Consider the following 23610-nt stretch of genomic DNA (forward strand, 5'->3'; position numbering starts at 1 on the left):
CCGCGGAGTCGCTGAAAACGCAAACGCGGCAAGACTGGGAACGGGGGTGTAGGCGGGTCTTCGGAGGAATGGCCCTCGTGGTGCCTCCGGGAGAGCGGGAGAGGCTGAGATGTCCTGAGACGGGGACGTTTGTCCAGCATGTGCAGCGTGCTGGGTGCAGGGAGGGCGTGGGAGGCAGAGGAGCAGACGGCGCATCCTGAGATGCGGCCAGTCAGGCCACAAGCCCGGTGGGATGGGGCCGGTAGCGCATGGGGCTTCAGGTTATGGGACGCACGTCAGTGCGAAGCATACAGGCCTTGTATCCGTTTCTGGCGTCAGCTTCAGACAAAGGAAATTTACTCTCAGAGGAAATTTATTCTGGAGGCCAGAAGTTCAAAATCCAGGTGTCCCGAGGGTCACTTGGCTCCTTCTGAAGGCTTCAGGGGAGAATGTCTCATAGGCTCTGGGGTTCCCCGAAATCTCTGACGTCCTGACTTGTAGAGGCATGGCTCCAGTCTCTGCCTCGCCGCCTCCCCCTGCACCCCCAAGCTGGTCACATGGCCATCTTCCCCACATGTCTGTGTCCCTTCTCCTCTCTTATAAGGACACCAGTCATATGTGATTATACCTACAAAGTCACTGTTTCCAAATAAAGTCACCTTCGTGGGTATGGGGTTAGGACTTGGATATACCTTGGGGGCAGGGGTTGTAGGTGATTCATCCACGTGGGGCATATGGGGCTGGCGGAGGGAGCCTGGGCTGCAATGCAGAGGCAGACAGGATGTGGGCAGATCTGATGATCGGATCTAATCTGAAAGGTGCGGCCGGCAGGAGCCGGGCCTGAAGACAGGCTGCGGGAGGTGGGGGCTCTGATTCTAGAAAGGGCATCAGGGCATTTCTGCTTCCCTTCCTGGAAACTGGACTGGAGGACTTTCCGGGGGGTTTGATCAACCTATTTATTTTTAATTGATTGATGATTGCTTTACAATATTGATTTCTGCCAGACGTCAACATGAATTAGCCATAGGTGTATACATGTCCCCTCCCTCCCACCTCCCGCCCATTCCCACGCCTCTAGGTTGTTGCAGAGCCCTGGTTTAAGTTCCCAGTCACATAGAAAATTCCCACTGGCGTCTGTTTTCCGTATGGTAGTGTATATGCTTCCATGTTCCTTCTCCATTCATCTCACGCCTCCTTCCTCTCCCCGACCCTGGTCCATTAAGTGTTCTCTGGGTCTGCGTCTCCATTGCTGCCCTGCGAACAGGTTCACAGGCAACGTTTTTTTTATTCTTGATTCTTTTTTTAAAAAGCTCCACTTTTTATCTAGTTAGAAGAGTAATCCACAGTCACTGGGGGGGGGGGGGGGGGGGCGGGGGAATCAGACAGTGCTGTAGAGGGTAAAAAAGATTTTCAACATCACAGGAATCTCAGCACAAAGTAAGAACTGCATGTAAATAGATGCATATGTTTGCATGTAAATAGTTGTGATGACGTTGTTCATGGTGAGACTCATGATTTTGCCGGCACTTTATAAATTTTAGTTTTATAGATTCTTTTCAAGAAGGCTTAGCTCAAACTTTGACCCACAGTCAGGATCAGTGTTGCAAGTGGCAGGTGCTTTGCTTATGTGCCCCAGAAGATGAGGACGGTCCCATCTCACCAGGGCAGCCCAGGTAGGCATGGGGGGAGGCGACAGAGAGGAGGAGACCCAACCAGGACGGATAAGGAGAACCATTGCCAGAAGGAACCTGTGGCTGAGGGAGGGGGTGATGTTAATACTTCAAGCGCAAAGGGCCTAGAGAAGACAGGAATGTTTCCTGCTAGCTAAGAATAATCCCCCAATTTCAGATTTGGGTGAGGTACTGCACGCAGTCACTACAGGAAGTAACGATGCTTACAAACCAGTTTCCCTTGAAAAGTTCCCAGTTGTGAGCCCAGTATTATAGCAGCTCAGGGTCTTTCACAGAAATAGAAATTTTAGAATTTGTCGGTGCACAAGATGTCTTGTGTTGAATTTATCACAGACTCCACGTCAGGCCTTCAGACAGTCCAGAAATAAGAAAGCAACAGTGGGAAGATTTCAACAGTATTAATTTTTTATAACTTGCACCCTGTCGGCTTCTGAAAAGGGTTCGAGGCTGCTTCCAATAAAAGATACGGAAGCACAATAAGGTTGCTAAGATGGAAATAGAAAGCTGGAAACTCATGCAGGTCGAAAAAGGTGATAACATTGCTAAGACTCAAGGTTAAACTTAGTGCCAAGCGTCCTGGCAGCTAAAGCAAAGATGGAGACACGCAGCCTGGCAGAAGTTTCATTGTCTGAGTGGAGAAAATAAAGTCACAGTGGGTGTGTTAGTTCTCGAAGGGACAGAAAAGCATCTCCAGTTGTGTTCATTTGGCAACAGTGACAAGGACCTCTGCAGCCTGAGGGCAGAAGGTGACTTCGGTGCTCGGCTCCAGGAGGGCCTGGCTTGGAGGGGGGCCCACCTGGCCCTGGCCTTTCCCTGGGTCTGTCCTCTCCAGAGAAGCCTGCCCAACGGGTATTCACGCCCCTGGGGCTAGTAGTGTGCCAGGTGTCATCTGATTGTCCACACGCGTGTGCAAGTGAGGCCCTGGCGGTGCAAGGCGGGGCCAGGGCTGAGCGGGGAGCAGGAGCCACCCTGGGTCAGACCACAGTCTCTCCTCCACCACCACCCCCCAAGTAAACTGGCGGTGCTCAAAGGTGGGGCTCTGTAATCACCGTCATGTCCCCCGGGACCTACCAGGCACTTAATGATTGTGCTTCACATGAACGAATGATTGAAAGGAAATGCCAGTTCCAGATTCTCCCAAACTCCGAAAACCCCATGAACACCCCATTGCTTAGAGGTGGTATCCCAGCTTCTCAGGGGTCAGCCAAGGCCTTTTATAAGCAGACTCACTTCCCTCTTGGCCGGGCCTTCCCCAAATCCGCCTTCCTGGGTCCTCCTCACCCAGCCTGCAGCACCCCCCACCCCCCACCCCTTCCAGGCTGGTCTCCCAGGTCTGTGGGGAAGGACTCGGGTCAGGCTGACATTACTGTGACCTTATCTCCCTCCCCAGGAAACAGCTTGGGGGCTGAGACGGGTCAGACACATCCAGGTGCCCACTACCCATCTCTGAACAACTCCCTTGCATCTGTGGGTGGTCTGTGTCCCGTGGGGGCAGGGAGTGGAGGTGCCCGTCCCACGCCGGCTGCCTGGGCCAGAGTCAAGGTCCTGCCTGGGAACTGAATCGGTGGTGACGAGATGGGGGTAGATGCAGGGTGGGCCTCGGAGGGTGGCTGCCCGGGCGACAGGTGTTCTTCTGTCGGGTGAAAGCTGAATCAGGGGTGGCACTGTGGCTTTCACAGAAGCCTGAGAAGGTTGTTTAGCAAAGATGCTCTCCTGTGACAGACACCTTTTGTCCCCAGCGCCATCCTCAGAGGCAGACACTAACAGGGCCGTGGTTCTCAGCTGGTCCCCGAACCAGTGGGGTCAGCAACCCCGGGAACTTGTTAGGAAAGGCAGATTCTCGGCCTGCCCCACACTGGCCATGGACACCCGATCCGGGTGATCCGGGTGCTTCTCATTCGGGGCTGATGGAGGTTTGAGAACTAGGGTGCCCGCAGAGATCTGAGGGGCAGGAGCCCTCCTTTCTGCACGGGGGTGAATCTGGGGCGCCATGTCTGCTGTCCCCCGCTTAGATGCCTGGTGGTCTGAGCGCTCGGGGGCACTGGGGTGGAGAGGAACCATCCCCGCAGCGTCCGTGTCACCGGCAGGTGTGGCCTCCGAAGGCCAGGCCCGAGGGGCCCCACGGGGTCCCCCAAGAGGAGACTGCGGATGGCGGGGTGCGCAGGGAGCGGGGAGGCGGAGCTCAGGACCAACACAGATGCGCTGGCTGCCTCCGCAGCACGGGCAGGGCGCTCAGGGCTGGATCGCGCCTCAAGCATTTAACCCTCCCGACGGGGATGGGAGGAGTTCTTCTACCCGCTTTAGAGATGGAGACAGCGGGCCTGCGCGGGTCGTTTGCCCCCAGTCATCCCGGCTGTCGGTGGCGGCGGGCCTGGGCTTGGAGTTGAGGCCAGGGGAGCCTGGGGGGGGGGGGGGGGGGCGGAGCGGGGGGAGGAGAAGTTAGGGATGTATAATGAGGTTTGCCGTAAAGGCGTTTCAGCTGCAGAGGTGCCTGCTGGCCCGTCGCAGTGCTGCAGAGACGCTCATACCTGAGCCCCCCCCCCCAGTGTCTCAGGGTGGGAGCTGACACAGGCCGGGACGGCTGCTCGCAGCTGGGGAAAGGGCGTGGGGCGGAGCTCATGGCCTCGCCAGGGCCGAGGGCACAGGCCGCAGGAGAGCAGGCTGCTGAGGACAGATTGAGCCCTCTTCAGACAGAAGAGAAGGCGCTGGCGGACGTTACAGGTGCCTCATGAGAAAAGGTGACAGCCGAGCAGACCCCTGGTCCACAGGTCCTTGTTCCGGGAAAGGAAAGGCTGGGGCTCGCGTGCCGGCGCCTGGGGAGCTGCCGGGTCTCCCTGGGAGAACCGGGCTGCTCCGGGGCAGGTCTAGGGCCGGAGCACCCAGAGAAAGCGAGTCCTCGGACCCCCCAGAACTGGGACCCCCTCCCCCGCCTGGACCACCTTCCAGCCACAAGGTTGGGAGGACTCCCCTGGTTGGAGTGAGTGCTCCTCTGCTTACCAGCAGCATCTTGTTCCTCCAGGAGTCGAGGGAGGGGGACCTGGAAGGCCAGGAGCTGGAGAAGGTGTCAGGGCATCAGAAGACCAAGGCCAAGAGGGAATAAAACGGAGAGGGCCTGAGGGAGGAGAAGAGGGGGTGTGGGGGCCCCGCGGCAGCGGCAATGCTGGTGAACTGGAGGCGTTTCCTCTTTATCGGATGCTCCTGACGTTTCCAGGTGGGTTTTAGGAATGTTTCCTGCTGTAGACCAGACACACTTGGGCCCTCAGAGCTCCCTGCCGCCGCCTCCTTTTGTTTGCTTTTGGCTGCACTGGGTCTTCATTGCTTTGCTCAGGCTTTCTCTAGTGGTATAGTTGGACAAATGAATACACGACCAAGATGTGGTCATATATTGTGCTGGTGAATGCTTTTCTCTCATGAAAAAGTGCCCTGTTCTGTAGTGCTGACTGGTATTTGTGATATTAATACGCTCACCATGGCTGATTTCAGCTACCAGTCTGATGTTAATTAAACTTGGGAGTTAGACACACCCAGTGGCCTCGCTTTGCAGGCCAGCTCCAGCAGAGCGCTGATGGGTTAATTCCACAAGCCAGTTCGTTAAATTTATTGGTTATTGGGTGATTGTATGCAGTATTTGAAGAGCCTTCGTGTTGTTAATTCAGTAAGCATTTCAACACTAGTTTACTTAGGGCTTCCCTGATGGCTCAGACGGTAAAGAATCTGCCTGTGATGTGGGAGACCTGGGTTTGATCCCTGGGTGGGGAAGATCCCCTGGAGAAGGGCATGGCAACCCACTCCAGCACTCTTGCCTAGAGAATCCCGTGGCCAGAGGAGCCTGGCCATCTACAGCCCACAGGGTCACGAACAGTTGGACACGACTGAACGACTAAACATAATCTCTAGTTGCAGGGAGCAGGAGCTGCTCTCTAGTTCCTGCGTGCGGGCTTTTCATTGCAGTGACTTCTCTTGTTTCGGAGCATGAGCTCTGGGCAAGCGGGCTCAGTAGTTGGGGCACGTGGGCTTAGTTACTCTGAGGCATGTGGGATCTTCCCAGACCAGGGATCAAACCCGTGTCGCCTGCACTGGCAGGCGGGTTCTTAACCACTGGACCACCAGGGAAGCCTTGCCTGCACTTAGCTTAGGGATGCTGCCACCCAGCCTCGGGCCTGCCTGTCACTGACCACCACTGGATGTGACCGATGACCAGAGCGGGCGGCATAGTTCCTGGGGTACTAAGAGCAGGTGACTTAGAAGTTTGGAGCCACAGAGAATAGTCATTGCACGCGGCCAGGACAGTTCAGGGCCCGTAAGACTGTCAGCCTGTCGTGGATTTGAGAGAACTGTTTTTAATCTCAGTCCTTAAAGCCCAGGCACGGAGTGCGGCATCACACACTGATGCCGGAAGGGCTGATATTAACCTGACAGCCCAAACGTGTCTAACACGCCCCGCACCTCTGGCACACACAACCCAGGGAGACCAGCTGACCGCGGGTTTGTCAGGCTGGGTAATTAGCGTGTGATGGCCCACGGCTCAGAACGATTTAGTGACTAGCATAAAAATCAGGTGAACTGCCGAAGTTTACATCAGAGGCACAAATTGGGTAGATTAGGGAGAATTATCGGACTTCTTCCCGGGGCATATCAGGTTCAAGGGGAGGTGGATGGTGGGTTGGTTTCTGTGCCCCTCTTGCTCTCAGGACTCTCAGAACTTCACCTCCGGCTCTGGCTGCAAAATAAAATTCTCCACCCCAGAAAGGAGGAAGGCGCCTTGTTTCTAGACGGCGTTGCCAGCAAACAGGAAGAGTGAGGCTTCTAAAGTGAAGTGAGAAATAGCAGGGATCTTTTTTTCTTTTGACGTGGCCTGTCTTCAGGGAATGCTCCCCAATCACACCTCTGGGTACCTGACCAGGCGCTACCCAGCCAGTCTAGACACGAGGTCACCCCCAGTGACACTTGGGCTTCCAGGCCTTTCTTCCTCTGTCCCTTCCTGCTAGGCAACTCGGAGCTGGTGAAGACATTAGGATCTTGCTTTTTACTTTTTCATCTCTGGACTGTCTCGTCCTAGGACTGGGAGTTGGAAACCCCAGCAAGGGCCCAGGATCCGCTTCAGAAACTAGTGTTCATCAGTTTCTGAGGTGCTCGTCTTTTCTCGTGTTGGCGGCTGAGTGAATGTGGATGAGAAGGCAGGTGTCCGCTTCTTCGGGAGCTGGACGTGTAGGCCCTGGACTCATGGGCCCCCTTCCAGGTGAGGAAGGCCTCCCCGATTGTCTCTCTGCTTCTTCCTGGCCTCCCTGTCTTTCCCCCACTTCCTTCCTCTTTGCTTCCTGCCTGTTTTCCTTTCTCCCACTTCCTCCTTCCCTCACTTCCTGTGTTCACTAAGGGCTTAACCCTGAACCTAAAGAAACTCCACAAGGATGAATGCCAGCCTTGCTATCAGGGATATAAAGGTCTCTCCAGGGCCTCCCCTGACCCTGTGTTGTTTAACTAGCCTTTCCCTCCCTGTTCCTTCGGTAATAACCTGGACTGTTGAGAAGTTGAAGCAGATGCTCTCCTGTGAAGATTCTGGACGCTATCCACAACTCATCATTAGTAGACGTATCAGAGACGTCACACCGGGACAGGTCCCATGGGAATCTCTCTGCGCGAGGTACGTGTGGAGGCGCAGGGGAAACTGGGCTCTGTTGAGTCAGAGCCCGTCCTGCAGGGCGACGTGCCACCCGCCTCCAACTCCGGATGAGCCCGGATAAAGCTTGTGGGGTGCTTCCTTCTAGACTCACAAAAACACAGCCTTAGGTAATCAATCCTGGTAACGCCAACACAGGGATCCCACCTGCCCTGCATTCTCAGCCACCGTGGTGGAGCCTGTCTCCTCATTTAGTGTGGAAGAAAAGTATCCCTTCAAACAGGGAGTTGGAAGACTTGGCTAAAGTGCTGTTTTCACAGATACTTTACTACCATCATTTGTAGTGAGAATCTATGAAAAAGAGAATCATGGCTGGTGTAAGAGCAAGCTGAGTGAAGGGTTTCCTCACTTACTTTTTGACAAGGTCTGATTTTACCTTTGTATGAGATTTACTACTAGAATTAGGGCTTCCCTAGTGGCTCAGACGGTAGAGAATCTGCCTGCAAGGCAGGAGATGCGGGTTTGATCCCTGGTCAGGAAGATGCCCTGGAGAAGGAAATGGCTACCCATTCCAGTATTCTTGCATGGAGAATCCCATGGACAGAGGAGCCTGGCGGTCCATAGGGTTTTAATTCTTTCTCTTTTTTTGACAAAGTCTTATTTTTCGCTTTGCATGAGATTTACTACTAGAATTTAAGTTTTTTAACCTCTATCCCAGCTGAAGGGTCTCTTATTAGCTGTGGCCACTGCGACTGAAGGAAGATAGGACAGAAGCAAAGGTGGAAGCAGTGATGGTGGCGGTGACGGTCTGTCACTGCCAAGTAGGGTCCAGGCGGTCCAGGTGAGGCTGTCCACCCCTTGGGCTTCACTCCGCGTAGGAAGCAGAGGGAAACAGACCCGACGACAGGGACAATTGGAGAAGACAACTGGTGGTAACAGAAGTAAACACATTCCCGCCACCCAGGTTGGCAGAGAACGTTAAACCCAAGCTTTTATACTCGCTTTTGCCCACTTGTTCTTCTCAGACAGCGGGCCCTCCTGCTTGAGTTCCCGGCAGCACCCTGGATGCGTCCTCTGGTGTTTTCTGTCAGCCTGCAGACCTACACTCCCCCTCAGCCCCGGGTGTCAGGGGCGGCGTGAAGATGAATTTTTGGAGTGTTTTCAGGTGAGCAGGTAGAAGGTGTTCTACAAATATGTTAAATTTCCTCCATCTGCCTGATTTAGGTTCTTAGAGGAGTCTTATTAAAAATGGCTTTTACCCTTTTGTCAAAGAACATTTACATAGAAATCTTTTTTTTTTTTTTAGTTAAGTGATCTTGCCTCACCAAAGGCAAAATGTGTCACCTAGCTTATGTAAAAAAAATAAATTAAGGTCCTGAATCACTCCACTAATACTTGGGCAGAAAAACTGAACTCTGTGTGCATCCTGGTAACTGTTATAATTTTCTCCAAAACTGAGTTATCTGCCCGCAGATGAAATCTGCCAGCAGCCTCACTTGCTGTTACATATTAATGTCATCACTGGTTGTGGGAGACGCTGCCTTCCCTTCCAGACTCACAAAAGCACAGCTTTGATAATTAATCCTGATAACACCGACACAGAGACCCAAATACCTGACAATACTACTCCAGTGACTAGGCAGAAAGGAAAAAAAGTCTCACTTGCACATGGTAAAATACTATGAAAGTGTGTATTTTGCTGACTTTCATGGGAGAAAGCTTGTATTTTCCTTGGCTGATTTTCATTTCGACTTAAATGTTTGTTTTGAAGGCCATACGGAACCGAACCTGAGAGAGATTAAATTTTGCCCCCAGTGAAATAGCTAAATTCAGTGGATTTTAATTACTTCTGTCCCCCTGGGCTTTCCCCACCCCGCTTCATTTCTCAGACGTTCCCCATAGGTTACAAGGATTAATTTGCAAGCCGGGTCCCACACTATCCATGAGACGAAGCAGAATGTACGACAGGCGTGGTGACTGGGGGCTGCCCTTTGACCGAGCGGCTGAGGCGGGTTTTTTCCCAGTGTCGGCGCGGCTGGAATGGGGGTCACCCGCGGTCACGCAGCCCCGCGGGGCTCAGGCGGCGGCTCTCTCTGCTGTCGTTAGAATCCATGTTTCTTATGGAGACCGGCCACTGGGCAGCCTGTGAGGTGGGTCCTGTGACCTATTTTTCATTCCCAGTTTGTTCATAAGCCATATTTTCTTGACTCTGAGAATAACAGTAGCCCATGGATATGTCTTTACAAGGCAGCTAGAACTTACCAGAATCTATGTTTTTATTTTTTTAATCCTGGCATGAATCCTGAGGTCTTGGAAGTCGCCCCTCCCTGCCCGCCGTGTTTTTCTATGTTCTACACTGCTTTCTCTAATAGCTCTTTTGGCGCGCAGGGCCTAAATGGAAAGCTTAACGCTCAACCAGGGTAAGCAGCATTCTTAACGGGAGCTGCCTTAGTGTTGGCTTGCACATGAAATGGAAATGGCTTGTGTTATCCATCCTTTAAAGAATTTCTAGTGCTCAGCCTCCATGAAATGGATTGCTTATGGGGAGATAATGTCTGTTCTATTCCTTTTTAAGTCTGTGAAAAATGTCATCCTGGTTAATAGGGTGATTAAAACTCTTTATGCTCCAGGAGATAAATGTGATTATGTTTGTCATACTCTACCCAAGATAAAGACAGCAGAGAAGGCAAACTTGAAATTCCATAACATTTCCTCTCTTCCATATCCAGGAACATTCAGAACTCAGTACACAGATGGTACTTCACATAAAGAATAACATTATCTGTTAAACATTTTTCCTTTCCATTAACCAATTTAACAATATGCCTCTGGTATAAATGGAATAGACAAATGACTACATCTTCTGATATCTGAGTTCTGACTGCAGGAAAAAACCACTTTACTCATATTGCTTTTCTTTTAACTTTCATCTTTGTTACTTTATTTTTTGCTTTGAAAATGCAGCTGGAGCCTCTGTTTGGTACCTGTCTTAGGGAATCTGTCCCCATCAACCTTTCTGCAGCAGGTGATTCATCATCACTTATGGGAGTCCCCTGCCACCCCTCAAGGACAAGAGACGCATATGGAAAGGGCTTTGTAAATATCAGGCATGTAAACGTTCATTGCTTTAGGCCTCCAGCGCGCACCCACCAGCCACCCAGGCTGAGACTCTTAACAGGGACAAAACCTGCTCAGTTTTCCTCCGGACTTTGCTTCCCTCATTTCATTCAAACACTAGAGATATTTTGTTGCAGAGATTTAGTTAAGAATGAAAGGTGGGTGAAGAGTTTTTGCTACTTTACATACCCTGATAAATTTCACAGTCCTTTTTAGTCTTGGATTTTAAACAGGTTACATATGAATCCCAGACGCTGATTACACCTGTTTAATTAACAATACCGCAACTTTAACAGGGTAAGATAGTCCAGAGAAAAATGTTAATTATGCACTTGACATTTCATTTAAAACTTTTCCTTAAAACGAAAAGGTTTCATTATAAGAGATAAATTTCAAATGTACTTTATTAAACTGATTGCTAATTAGAGCCTAAGCAATTATAAAGAAAATACACAATGATATTCAACCAGAGGTTATTTTTCTGGACATACTGACATAGTAAACGTACTTTTCTTTAAAAAATTTTAATTCACCTAGAGACTCAATACTCAGGCAGGTACATTTCTGGTTAAAAATATTTGTTAAGATAGGTGATAACCGGTCTATTTTAATATTGACAACTGAGATAAAACTACAAACTGTCAGGCAATGTTTAGGGACCTACAATCAACTTGTCAAAAAAGTACATTTTATACCCAAAATATCATTGTTTTTGCATGATTATCCTTTCCATGGATTATTTTTTCAAGGTTATCACAATCTGTTACTGGCTTCTTGTCTAAGAATTATCAGGTTTACAGGGCCTGAAAGTGAGGCCGTCAGGTAAACAGCGCACAAACTGCAGACCGCGTTCAGGACCGCAGAGCCGCTGCACCGCCTGCGGACGGGCGTCACTTCCAGGAGCGCGTCCTCCAGGTCCTCACGGCCATGTGCTGACAGGCGAGGCTGCTGAAGCTTACCTAGTTAGACACACTGAGGTACCAGTCTGTTTATAAAGATTTTCCATCATACATTATTATAATTTTTTTTTCAGGTGGAAAACTTGGGTTTCAACTTTTACAGTCATAAAAGTATTTCCCCTGGGATTTCCTTCACCTAGAGAAGGTACCCATATAATTATTTTTAAACAGTCTTCCTAACTTTTCAAACGTTGCTAGCCCTAACCCCCTCCCCCTCACGGGAACATAACCAGATCAGCTGTAAAAGAGCAGCGCCCAGTCATGACAGCAGGCTCCTGTGAGAACACGCAATGCCGTGCAGCCCAGAGGTCAGTCAGCAACCTGTGTGTTCCCCAGGAGAACTCACTCGCATCCCTCCGGGGCTGCGGCGAAGCCAGCCTTCCCCGTAGCAATCGTCCAGACTCCATCCACCGTGCTCCTCTCATTTGGATCTCAGCGCTTCCTCCCACTCAACAGCCGACTCAGAGTTCTTGGGAATTGCTGGAAATATTGACTGCATTTTATTTCGAAAGTCTTTCATCTGAAAGATGAAAAAAATCAGTCATCAAATGTTAAAAGATGGGGAAAAGAGCCAAAATGAGAGATGGGACCCCGTTGCTGGCTGACTGATACGTCATTGCTGTGGGTACTGAGCAAAGACCAACAAAAGGAAGAGACTGTCCTTGCTGCCTTGGAAGACAGTGAGACAGACCTCTTTTCTTCTTCCCAGTATAAGTCTATTGGGCCTTAAATAACATAAAACTCTAAATCTGAAAGGCAACATGCTCTGTATCGTCCATGACATTTATTTCCTACCAGAAGACAGCTTACGTTGTTGGCCTTCACATATAAAGATGCAGCTGAGAATGGGATTTCTATCTAAATAAATAAATCTACTAAGACTATTCAAACTTAGAAAAATTTGGGGGCCAGAAGGATGGAGTCGGGAGAAGAAACTTAGGGGCTAAATTAAGGAGGAATCAATGAATGGCAGATAAAGTAGAATGTTCTTAGGCACCGACAGTGTTGAAAAATCTCTGAAAAAGTTTTCCCAGCAGACAGTGATTTGTAATCAAGGGCCTGGAGCAGGAGTTTGGAAGATCTTGACGTGCCAGATCAAGTCCACCTCTGTGCACGGCCCCGAGGGTGGGGAACAGTAACTTACGGGAGGTGGACAGTCTTTACCGTAGGTGACAGTAGCTCCACACCAATTCATTCTTTACACCTAGATGGTCCTGTTCACACAGCCCTGCAGTCTTCTCATCAACCACTTCCCAACCGGGCTTCCCCGATGGCTAAGCGGCAAAGAATCTGCCTGTGATGCAAGGACTCTAGTTCGATCCGGGTCAGGAAGATCCCCTGGAGGAGGAAATGGCTACCCACTCCAGTATTCTTGCCTTGGGGGCCCCACGGACAGAGGAGCCTGGCGTGCTACAGTCCATGGGGTCACAAAGAGTCAGACACGACTGAGCAACAACCCAACCATTACTTCTCGAGGATACAGATCTCCTCAGTCAAACTGTGAAGCACCCTGGATTCACAGCAACAGGTAAGCCATTTCTTGGAGTGATTGAGAGTCAGTATTTTTTTTTCCTTAATGTTGATGCTTACTTAATTTCAATCAGAAGCTGAATCCTTGTGCTGTTTCCCAATTCAGGAGGTGCATCCTGTTTGGAGCTTGTTAATTTCGGGGCATTTACTCCAGTCACGGTAGCACCGCTGTTAGCACAGACCCTGTTATCAAGTAGACCTCTCTGTTCAAAGCCCAACTCACCTACTTGGGAAGTCTGCTTCCTCTCGCTAAGGGGCAGATTCCACGTGTGCAGGATGGAGGTAATGACCCGCTTACGGAGCTGAGAGGACTGAGATGACGTACTAAGCACAGCACCTGGCAGTGCTCCACATACATCAGCTGTCGTCACAACAGCAGCATCAAAACATCATGTTCCAACAGCAAAGCCCAGGTGGATGTAAATATCACAGCATGCTTGTCAAAAGCATTAATTTACAGTCGCATCATTGTGGTTTAACTATTCTGATAACTGAAGATACATACGGTTATCTATCATAAGAGGTCTGTAGGTCCATGACCACCCTCAAGGTCTGGGTCCCAGACCCCGGTCTTGATGGCACACACACACGTCCACGGTATTTGTCCCCCCAGCCCCTCTCCCATGCAGCCCTCTGGTTTGTACTGTGACGAACCCTGCGTGAGAGGTTTCCAACTCAAGGCAGTGCGCTGTCCCTGGGGGGGTGTGGCGGGGGACGACTGGAAATGTAGTTCTAAGCAGAAGTTCTCTTAGTCCTGATAGTCGGGCTGTCACAGTCACAGGGGATCACTGTTGGCATTTGGGGGTAGGGATGCTCAATGTCTAGGATGGCCCACAAAAACAGCGGCTTTGTCCAAAATACCCAAGAGTGCCCCCTGCAGACTTTCTCAGCTGAAAGACACCTCTGGCCAGGATTTGCAAGGCACTGCTTGGGTCTTTCCCGGCACCTCTCTGGTTGAACGTCTGTTACAGCCGAGCCTAAAGACAGGGTTTCCTGGTCGGGTATCAGCCACCAGGACATGAATAGACTCATCTACCGTCCCGCCTTCTCAGGGAGATGGAAGGAGGTTGGTCGCTGAGAAGGCGGAGGCGGGAACTTGGATGAGGCCTGGGAGGCAGCGTGCAGAATGGCTGCTCTGCTCCAGCCAGGGGTGGGTGGGGGTGGGGGTGGGCTGGGTGCTCCCATTTCCTTTTCTTGGCCCATTTTTTTTCCTTTGCTCTAATTTCCCAAGGATTATCTACTTGTTCCCAGGGTTGTGAGTAACTGAACCATTAGAAGGAATCATATCTGAAAAACAGCTAACTCGAACAGACAGGCTTCCGAGCCAGGTGAAGGGAAGGAAAGAAGTGGGATAAGAGCACCACGTGGCCCTTTATTTACTTAGAGCTGAGGAGAAGCCCAGCCAGCACGGCGGAGCAGAGAGACCTGAGCCCAACTCCCAGGAGCACATCAGCGTCACAACTACCTGTGGAACCGCCACCGACGAAAAGACTAGAGCGTGCCAGAGAAGATCTTTCACCACAAAAGACACGAAGGAGGACCCACAGCACGACGAGGGGGAATGGTGGACCGGATATGTTAAGTCCCACATCCCCAGGTGGTACCCACAGGATAAATACTCTGCATAGGTTCTCCCAGAGAAGCGAGGGTTCTGGCCCCATGTCAGGTTCCCTAGCCTGGGGGCCCTGCACCGGGAAGGCAAGCTCCTAGGGAATCTGACTTTTGAAGGCCAGTGGGGCTTGATTTCAGGAGTCCCAGAGGACTGGGGAAATAGAGATTTCACTCCTAAAGGACAGAATCTCAGAATCTCAGACTCCAGGATCCAGGACAAAAGCAGTAATTTGACAGCAGCCTGGGTCAGCCAACCTGCTGGTCTTGGAGTGTCTCCTGGAGAGCTAGGAGGCCACTGCAGTTCACAGTGGGGCACAGACACGGGGCCGCTGTTCTCGGGAGCTCCCTCTAGCACTTGACACTGGTGCTGGAGGCACCCGTGTGGGATCCTCCCTGTGGCTCATCAGTGCCAAGACCTGACCCACTGCTGGGATTCCTCAGGCCAAGCGACTAACGGGGCTGGGAAGCAGGCAGGCTGCCTTAAGACCTCAGGAGCCCAGTTGCCTCATTTAGACACGGCCCTGTCCACCAGAGGGTCCAGGACCCGCTCCACCCATCAGTGGGCAGGCACCAGCCCCAGAGCCCCCTGGGCCCGGCCCTGTCCTCCAGGAAGCCTGCTCTAGCCTCCAGGCCGGCCTCATTCACCAGGGGCAGGCCCCAGATACAGGAAAACTACAGTCATACAGCCTGTGAGCCCGTCTCCCCAGCACCAGGCCAACCCAACTGAGCCAGGAACCATCTCCCCTGCTCCCCCCACCCCTACCAGGGATCCGACACCAGCTCTGAGACCCTTGGCCCTGTAACCAGACTCCAAGGCTGGCTCCGCCTGCCAGTAGTCCGAGCACTGAGTCCAGGACCTGGTTTCACCCCGCAGTGGGCAGACAACAGCCCCAGAATCTTCTAGACTCTGACTCCACACGCCAGTACTAGCCCCAGGGCTCCCTGAGGTTCTGCAGTCAGCTGCCTCATGACCCGGCCCAGCAGCTGGCAGCTTCCACACAAGGCAGGGTCTAGCAGCCAGCTGGACCGGAGGCCAGCCAAACAGCACGGCACTGCCACAAAAACGGGCCTGCAGATCAGTGGGGCAGGACGGAGCCCGGAGATACCCCCGTGCACTTACGGTCAATCAGTCTGCAACACAGGAGGCAAAAACACATAATGGAGAAAAGACAGCCTCTTCAGTAAGTGCTGCTGGGAAACACTGGACAAGTGAAAGAATGAAATTAGAACATTCTCTAACACCATACACAAAAACGTAAAAATGGGTGAAAGACCTAAATGTAAGATTGGAAACTATAAAACTCCCAGAGGAAAATATAGGCAGAACATCCTTTGACATAAATCACAGCAATATGTTTTTGGATCTGTCTCCTAAAGCAAAGGAAATGAAAGCAAAAATAAATGAGACCTAATTAAACTTAAAAGCTTTTGTACAACAAAGGAAACCATCAACAAAGTAAAAAGACAACCTACTGGATGGGAGAAGATATTTGCAAATGATAAGACTGACGCGGGGTTAACATCCAACAAATATCAACAGCTCAAAATTAAAAAAATCAAACAACCCAATTAAACATGGGCGGATGACATGAATAGACATTTTTTCAGCGAGGACATGCAGATGGCCAACAGGCTCATGAAAAGATGCTCAAGATCCTTGATCATCATGGAAATGCAAATCAAAACTACACTGAGATAACACCTCACACCTGTCAGAATGGCTGTCTTCAAAAAGAACACAAATAACCAATGTTGGTGGAGAAAAGGGAACACCTGTACACTATTGGTGTAATTTGGCAAATTGGTGTAGGCACTGTGGAAAACAGTACGGAGGCTTCTCAGAAAACTGAAAACAGAACTACCATATGACCCAGCAATTCCACTCCTGGGAATATAGCCAGAAAAAACACTAATTCAAAAAGATAGAGACAGTCCAATGCTCATTTAGCAGCATTATTTACAATTGCCAAGATATGGAAGCAACGTAAGTTTCCATCAACAGATGAACGGATGAAGACGATGTGGTATGTGTACACTGTAATACTAATCAGCCATAAAAAGGAATGAAAGTTTGCCACTTCCAACAACATGGACGGACTTGGGGGGTATTATGCTAAGTGAAATAAATCCAACAGGGAAAGACAAATACTGTATGATCTCACTTATATGTGGAATCTAAAAAAATACAGCAGACTAGTGAATATAACAACAACAACGAAAGAAAACAGACTCAAAGATATGAGGAACCAGTGGTTACCACTGGGATAAGGGAAGGGGGAGGGGCACAGTAAGGGTAGGGGATTAAGACGTAAAAACCACTGGTATAAAATATACTGTGAAACACAGGGCATGTGGTCAATGTAACCATAAATGGAGCATAACCTTTAAAATTAGGAACCACTACTTTGTACACCTGTTACTTATATAATATGGCGTATCACCTATACTTCACTGAAGAAACCTTTAAAATTTTACAGCTGTGGAAATGGAAACCGGGCATCTCCTTATAAACAGGGCCTCAAGTCGCTTTCAGCAGAAAGGCTCGTAGAAAGTCTCTAAGCTTGTACTATTTATAGTACATGGATAGTTAAATGAAGACCTTTAGTTTTTTTCCACCTATTTCAATTTCTGACATGCAGATCAGAGGTGTTGGTCTTATCAGTGATACACTGTCACAGGTCAACAACACTCCTCTGCTGAAAAATGTGCTTGACAAAAGACTTAGGAACTGAGTACGTTTAAGCAAATTATAAAGCAAATATACCGAGTTCCACAATAATAATTACAGCTATTGCCACAAAACCATCCCCCTACGCTAACACCACGGAAGTCTGATGAGGACAGGGCATGTTGGGAACCTGAGTATCCACCCAGCAACTCAGTCTAGCTCTGAAGCATCTTCTAGACTCTGGGATTCTTCGCTGCAGTCCTCCTCATCCCTCTTCCTCTCGGACCAAGGAGAATTTCTCTGTGGTTACAGATGACAAGCCTACCCTTCTAAACAGGGCCACTGCATACTGCACAACTCAGGATGCTCTACTCAAAGACTGGGACACGAACGGCACTCCTAGGCAGTGAGCCCACTGCACCAAGAACCTCATCCCGAGTCCCAGAGTTTGTGTCCAACAGTGCTGGGCTGTAACATCGTCAGAAAGCAGGAGTCTCTTCAACAGTACCTGAACCGTGAACTTTAGATGTTCAAGCTGGATTTAGAAAAGGCAGAGAAACCAGAGATCAAATTGCCAACATCTACGGGATCATCAAAAAAGCAACAGAGTTCCAGAAAAATGTCTACTTCTGCTTTATTAACTATGCCAAAGGACTGTGTGGACCACAACAAACTCTGGAAAATTCTTCAAGAGATGGGAATACCAGACCACCTGACCTGCCTCCTGAGAAATCTGTTATGCAGGTCAGGAAGCAACAGTTAGATTTGGACATGGAATAACAGACTGGTTCCAAATAGGGAAAAGAGTACATCAAGGCTGTATATTGTCACCCTGCTTATTTAACTTATATGCAGAGTACATCATACGTCATGAGAAACGCTGGGCTACATGAAGCACAAGCTGGAATCAAGATTGCTAGGAGAAATATCAGTAACCTCAGATATGCAGATGACACCACCCTTATGGCAGAAAGTGAAAAACTAAAGAGCCTCTTGATGAAAGTGAAAGAGGAGAGTGAAAAAGTTGGCTTAAAACTTAACATTCAGAAAACTAAGATCATGGCATCCAGTCCCACCACTTCATGGCAAATAGATGGGGAAACAGTGGAAACAGTGGCAGACTTTATTTTGGGGGGCTCCAAAATCACTGCAGATGGTGACTGCAGCCATGAAGTAAAAGACACTTGCTCCCTGGAAGAAAAGTTGTGACCAACCTAGACAGCATATTAAAAAGCAGAGACTTGACCTAGACAGCATATTAAAAAGCAGAGACTTGACTTTACCAACAAAGGTCTGTCTAGTCAAATCTACGGTTTTTCCAGTAGTCATGCATGGATGTGAGAGTTGGACTATAAAGAAAGCTGAGCACTGAAGAACTGATGCTTTTGAATTGTGGTGATGGAGAAGACTCTTGAGAGTCCCTTGGACTGCAAGGAGATCCAACCATTCAATCCTAAAGGAGATCAGTCCTGAATATTCATTGGAAGGACTGATGCTGAAGCTGTAACTCCAATACATTGGCCACCTGACGTGAAGAGCTCACTCATTTGAAAAGACCCTGATGCTGGGAAAGATTGAAGGCGGGAGGAGAAGGGGACAACAGAGGACGGGATGGTTGGATGGCATCACTGACTCAATGGACATGAGTTTGAGTAAATTCCAGGAGTTGGTGATGGACAGGGAGGCCTGGCGTGCTGCAGTCCACGGGGTTGCAAAGACTCAGACACGACTGAGCGACTGAACTGAACTGAGCAGTCTCTAAGGCAGCAGTTCTGAGTGTTATGACAATAGGAAAATGATTACAAGTAATGTGTCACTAATATGGATTTTCTGATTCATGTTCTAGGTTTAGAATAGATTCAAGATTTTGTCTCTAATAATGTTACTACTCACATTCACACTGCAACAGCTTTCTGAAGGGCGATTTAGCCAGTATGCCAGCAGTGAACCATGGGATATTACTACACATTTACCGTGTCTGTCTTGGCAAGGAAAAGAACAACATGAAAACTTTTGGTGATATATATAGTGTGCTGAAAAATTACTTAAAAGCTAAGGCTATATCCCCAATTTAATGAATTTGAGAAAACCCTTACAGCATCTAATAAATAGACAGCTACTGGAATTAGGCGCTCCAAGTTTTAAAATGTCTTTGCCACTGAATAGCTCATTTAGCGTCAATTTTCTCACTTGCAGGTACAGGATGGCTGCCAGCCTCGGTGCTGAGGTTAGAATAATGAAAGCTTTATAGGACCAACTGATGAGAAAGCCTTTGGATCTATCAGTAATTACAGTGCCAACGGGAATTTTGAGGAACTTGGAAATTCAGCTTCCTCATAAAACTGAGTAAGACTGTAAATGCTTCCTGAACAAGAATAATGTCTGCCATTTAAGATCACCTATGTGCCAGACCCACCAAGCAATAGGCTTTTCACAATTCTCTGTGGCAGAAATGAAGACCACCGCTTTATATACGAGAAACCAGAGGTCGGAGAGGTTAACCCACCTATGGTGATCTGATTTATAAGTACAACTGCCTCACTGGCATCCAGGCTCTTTCCCCACAACCACTGTGGTTCTGAGACCTGGAAAGACCTCTCCAACTTCTACTCATGTGCCCACTTTCCCTAAAAATGACTTTAAAAGCCTGAAATATGTACATCTTGCAATGGTGACCATGTTATTCAGAATGCTAAGATGATGCTGATAAAGTGCTGCACTCAGTATGCCAGCAAATTTGGAAAACTCAGCAGTGGCCACAGGACTGGGAAAGGTCAGTTTTTATTCCAATCCCAGTGTTTACTGACAGCCAGTACTCATCTGCTTCTGGATACAGGGGGTAATACTTCTGTCTATAAGGGAGAGATGAAGCCTTCTGAAGTGAACAATGCAAAGAAGTAGAGGAAAACAACAGAATGGGAAAGACTAGAGATCTCTTCAAGAAGATTAGAGATACCAAGGGAACATTTCATGCAAAGATGGGCACAATAAAGGACAGAAATGGTATGGACCTAACAGAAGCAGAAGGATTAAAAGGTGGCAAGAATACACAGAAGAACTGTACAAAAAAGGTCTTAATAACCCAGATAACCATGATGGTATGATCACTCACCTAGAGCCAGACATCACAGAGTGTGAAGTCAAGCGGGCCTTAGGAAGAATTACTACAAACGAAGCTAGCGGAGGTGATGGAATTCCAGCTAAGCTATTTCAAATCCTAAAAGATGATGCTGTGAAAGTGCTGCACTCAATATGCCAGCAAATTTGGAAAAGTCAGCAGTGGTCACAGGACTGGAAGAGGTCAGTTTTTATTCCAATCCCAAAGAAGGGCAATACCAAAGAATGTTCAAACTACCACACAATTGCACTCATTTTACATGCTAGCAAGGTAATGCTCAAAATCTGTCAAACTAGGCTTCAGCAGTACATGAACTAAGAACTTTGAGATGTACAAGCTGGATTTAAAAAGCCAGAGAAATGGATGGGAGGGGAGTTTTGGGGAGACTGGATACATGTGTATGTATGGCTAAGTCCCTTCACCATTCACCTGAAATTATCACTACATTGTTAATTGGCTGTACCCCAATACATAATGTTTTTGGTGTTAATAATAAAAATCCCTGTGGCATTTTTTAAAAAAGAAAAAAAGGGCAGAGGAACCACAGATCGAATTGCCAACATCCATTGGATCATAGAAAAAACAAAGAATTCCAGAAAAACATCTACTTCTGCTTCACTGATTACACTAAAGCCTTTGACTGTGTGGATCACAACAAACTGTGGAAAATTCTTAAATAGATGGGAATACCAGATCACCTTACCTACGTCCTGAAAAACCTGTATGCAGGTCAAGAAGCAACAGTTAGAACCAGACATGGAACAATGGGCTGGTTCAAAATTGGGAAAGGAGTATGTCAAGGCTGTATTTTGTCACCCTGCTTATTTAACTTGTATGCAGAATACATCGTTTGAAATGCTGGGATGGATGAATCACAAGCTGAAAGGAATCAAGATTGCTGGGAGAAAAAAAAGATTACTGGGAGAAATATTAGTAACCTCAGATACGCAGATGACACCACCCTAATGACAGAAAATGAAGAGGAACTAAAGAGCCTCGTGATGAAAGTGAACGAGGAGAGTGAAAAAGCTGGCTTAAAACTCAACATTCAAAAAACTAAGATCATGGCATCTGGTCCCATCACTTCATGGCAAATAGATGAGGAAACAGTGGCAGACTTTTTTGGGGGGGGCTCCAAAATCACTGCAGATGGTGACTGCAGCCATGAAATTAAAAGACGCTTGCTCCTTGGAAGAAAAGCTATGACAAACCTAGACACCATATCCAAAAGCAGAGACATCATTTGCTGACAAAGGTCTGTCATCAAAGCTATGGTTTTTCCAGTAGTCATTTATAGATGTGAGAGTGGGACCATAAAGAAGGCTGAGCGCCGAAGAATTGTTGTTTTTGAACTATGGTGCTGGAGTCCCTTGGACAGCAAGGAGATCAAACCAGTCAATCCTAAAGGAAATCAATCCTGAATATTCATTGGAAGGACTGAAGCTGAAGCTCCAATACTGTGACCACCTGATGTGAGAAGCCAACTCATTGGAAAAGACCCTGATGCTGGGAAAGGTTGAGGGCAGGAGAAGGAGTCAACAGAGGATGAGAATGGCTGGATGGCATCACTGATTCAATGGACATGAGTTTGAACAAATTTTGGGAGATAGTGAAGGACAGGGAAGCCTGGCGTGCTGCAGTCCCTGGGGACCCAGAGAGTCAGACACGACTGAGTGAGTGAGCGACAATACCTCTCTACCCTTTTGAAGTTAGGCAACTATGTGACTCATTCTGGCTAATGAAATATGAGTAAAAGAAATCTGTGTCACTTCCAAGGTGAAGCATATTATTGCAAGTGTTCCAGCCTCCAGGCCTCTCTCCCCTTTCCATAGCAATCACGGAAACTTGTTTGCTGCAGTGGTGCCTCAAGATGAAAGAAACTTGAGGTATGAAGCCAGCCTGTGGAGGACAGGTTCCCTAGAGAGTTGCATAAACCCAGTGAATTTTAGGAAAGAAAGAAACCTCTAAGCCACACAGTTGGAGATTATTCTTTTACTGTAGTATATAACCCAGCCTATCCTGACTGACATAGCTGGTGAAGAGAAATCACCAAACAGACCTAAGGCAGGCTCTGATATCCTTCATTATTATGTTAAATTTGGCTAAAACACGGAAGAATAAAAACTTAAGGGTTGGACAAAGGGGAAGAGAAACTTGGTGTTAAGCTTAAATAGGTTTTAGAATCACCTGGAAAAACCAAACCACCACTCTTCCCACCTTCAGGGAGCTCAGCACATTGATTAATCCCATTATATGACACAGCTTCCAAGGAAATCAGAACATTTTGATATTTTCAATGAACTAGTGTGGGAGCTCTGATCAGCTTGGTTAAGTAGAGAGTCAGTTTTTTGGGGGGTGGATTATAGTCCTATGTCGGAGAAGGCAATGGCACCCCACTCCAGTACTCTTGCCTGGAAAATCCCATGGATGGAGGAGCCTGGTAGGCTGCAGTCCATGGGGTCACTAAGAGTCGGACACAACTAAGCAATTTCACTTTCACTTTTCACTTTCATTCATTGGAGAAGGAAATGGCAACCCACTCCAGTGTTCTTGCCTGGAGAATCCCAGGGACGGGGGAGCCTGGTGGGCCGCCGTCTATGGGGTCGCACAGAGTCGGACACAACTGAAGCGACTTAGCAGCAGCAGCAGCCTAGTCCTATGTCTATTTAGTAAAACTGAACTAAGCAGGACTAGGCTTAATTTAGAGAGTAGCTGCTGGTATGTTTCAATTTTTGATTAGGCCTGTTGATACCCACATAAATATGAGAAACATACCATGTAATTTATTTAATACTCATTTGCATTAGGAAGGCTAAGATTCTCGTTTTCTAAGTCCCATTATTTAGGTAAAGGTCAGACAAGCATCTTTCTCCTAAACCTTCACTGTATCACATCCATACAATCAGGAATCTGTAATAAAGTCAATTGATTTAGGAATAAAAAGTGAACATGTAACTTTCTGAAAAATACAATCCCTGAAGTACTCACTAAAAATGGTCAATTATTATGACAATGATTAACAACAGGGGCACAATTCAAAAGCAAAAGCTTTCTGTTAATGTGCAGTAAACTGAGCAACAGGGATGACCCTAGAGTGTCTTAGGGCCAGGGCATGCCCTGCAGCTAAGATTCAGCCCAGTAAGAACAACTTATAACATGCTTCTTGATTTAATGTGCTAACAGGTCAGGTTCTCAGCAGCAGTTCTAAAACTATTTCGATCAGGCTTTATTTTTAGTAAGTGAACCACCTATGACTGTCAGGCCTCTTCCTAAAAGCTTTATATTTTACTGCATTAAATAATAAAAAATTTATGACATTT

The 23610-nt window shown here is 48.1% G+C and overlaps 1 protein-coding gene across 1 annotated transcript in view; it reads right to left on the minus strand.

Annotated features, from left to right (window-relative positions):
- Positions 1 to 10790: 10790 nt before the first annotated feature.
- The window catches only part of TMEM242 (transmembrane protein 242), a 40590-nt gene continuing 27770 nt past the window's right edge, over positions 10791 to 23610 (minus strand). Inside the window, exon 4 of the mRNA XM_061130582.1 lies at positions 10791 to 11883. Within this exon, the coding sequence (XP_060986565.1) occupies positions 11785 to 11883 (99 nt within the window). The 3' untranslated portion in view covers positions 10791 to 11784. The remainder of the gene's footprint in view (positions 11884 to 23610) is intronic.

This window comes from Dama dama, chromosome 26 (assembly GCF_033118175.1).
Source record: "Dama dama isolate Ldn47 chromosome 26, ASM3311817v1, whole genome shotgun sequence".
Lineage (NCBI taxonomy): Eukaryota > Metazoa > Chordata > Mammalia > Artiodactyla > Cervidae > Dama > Dama dama.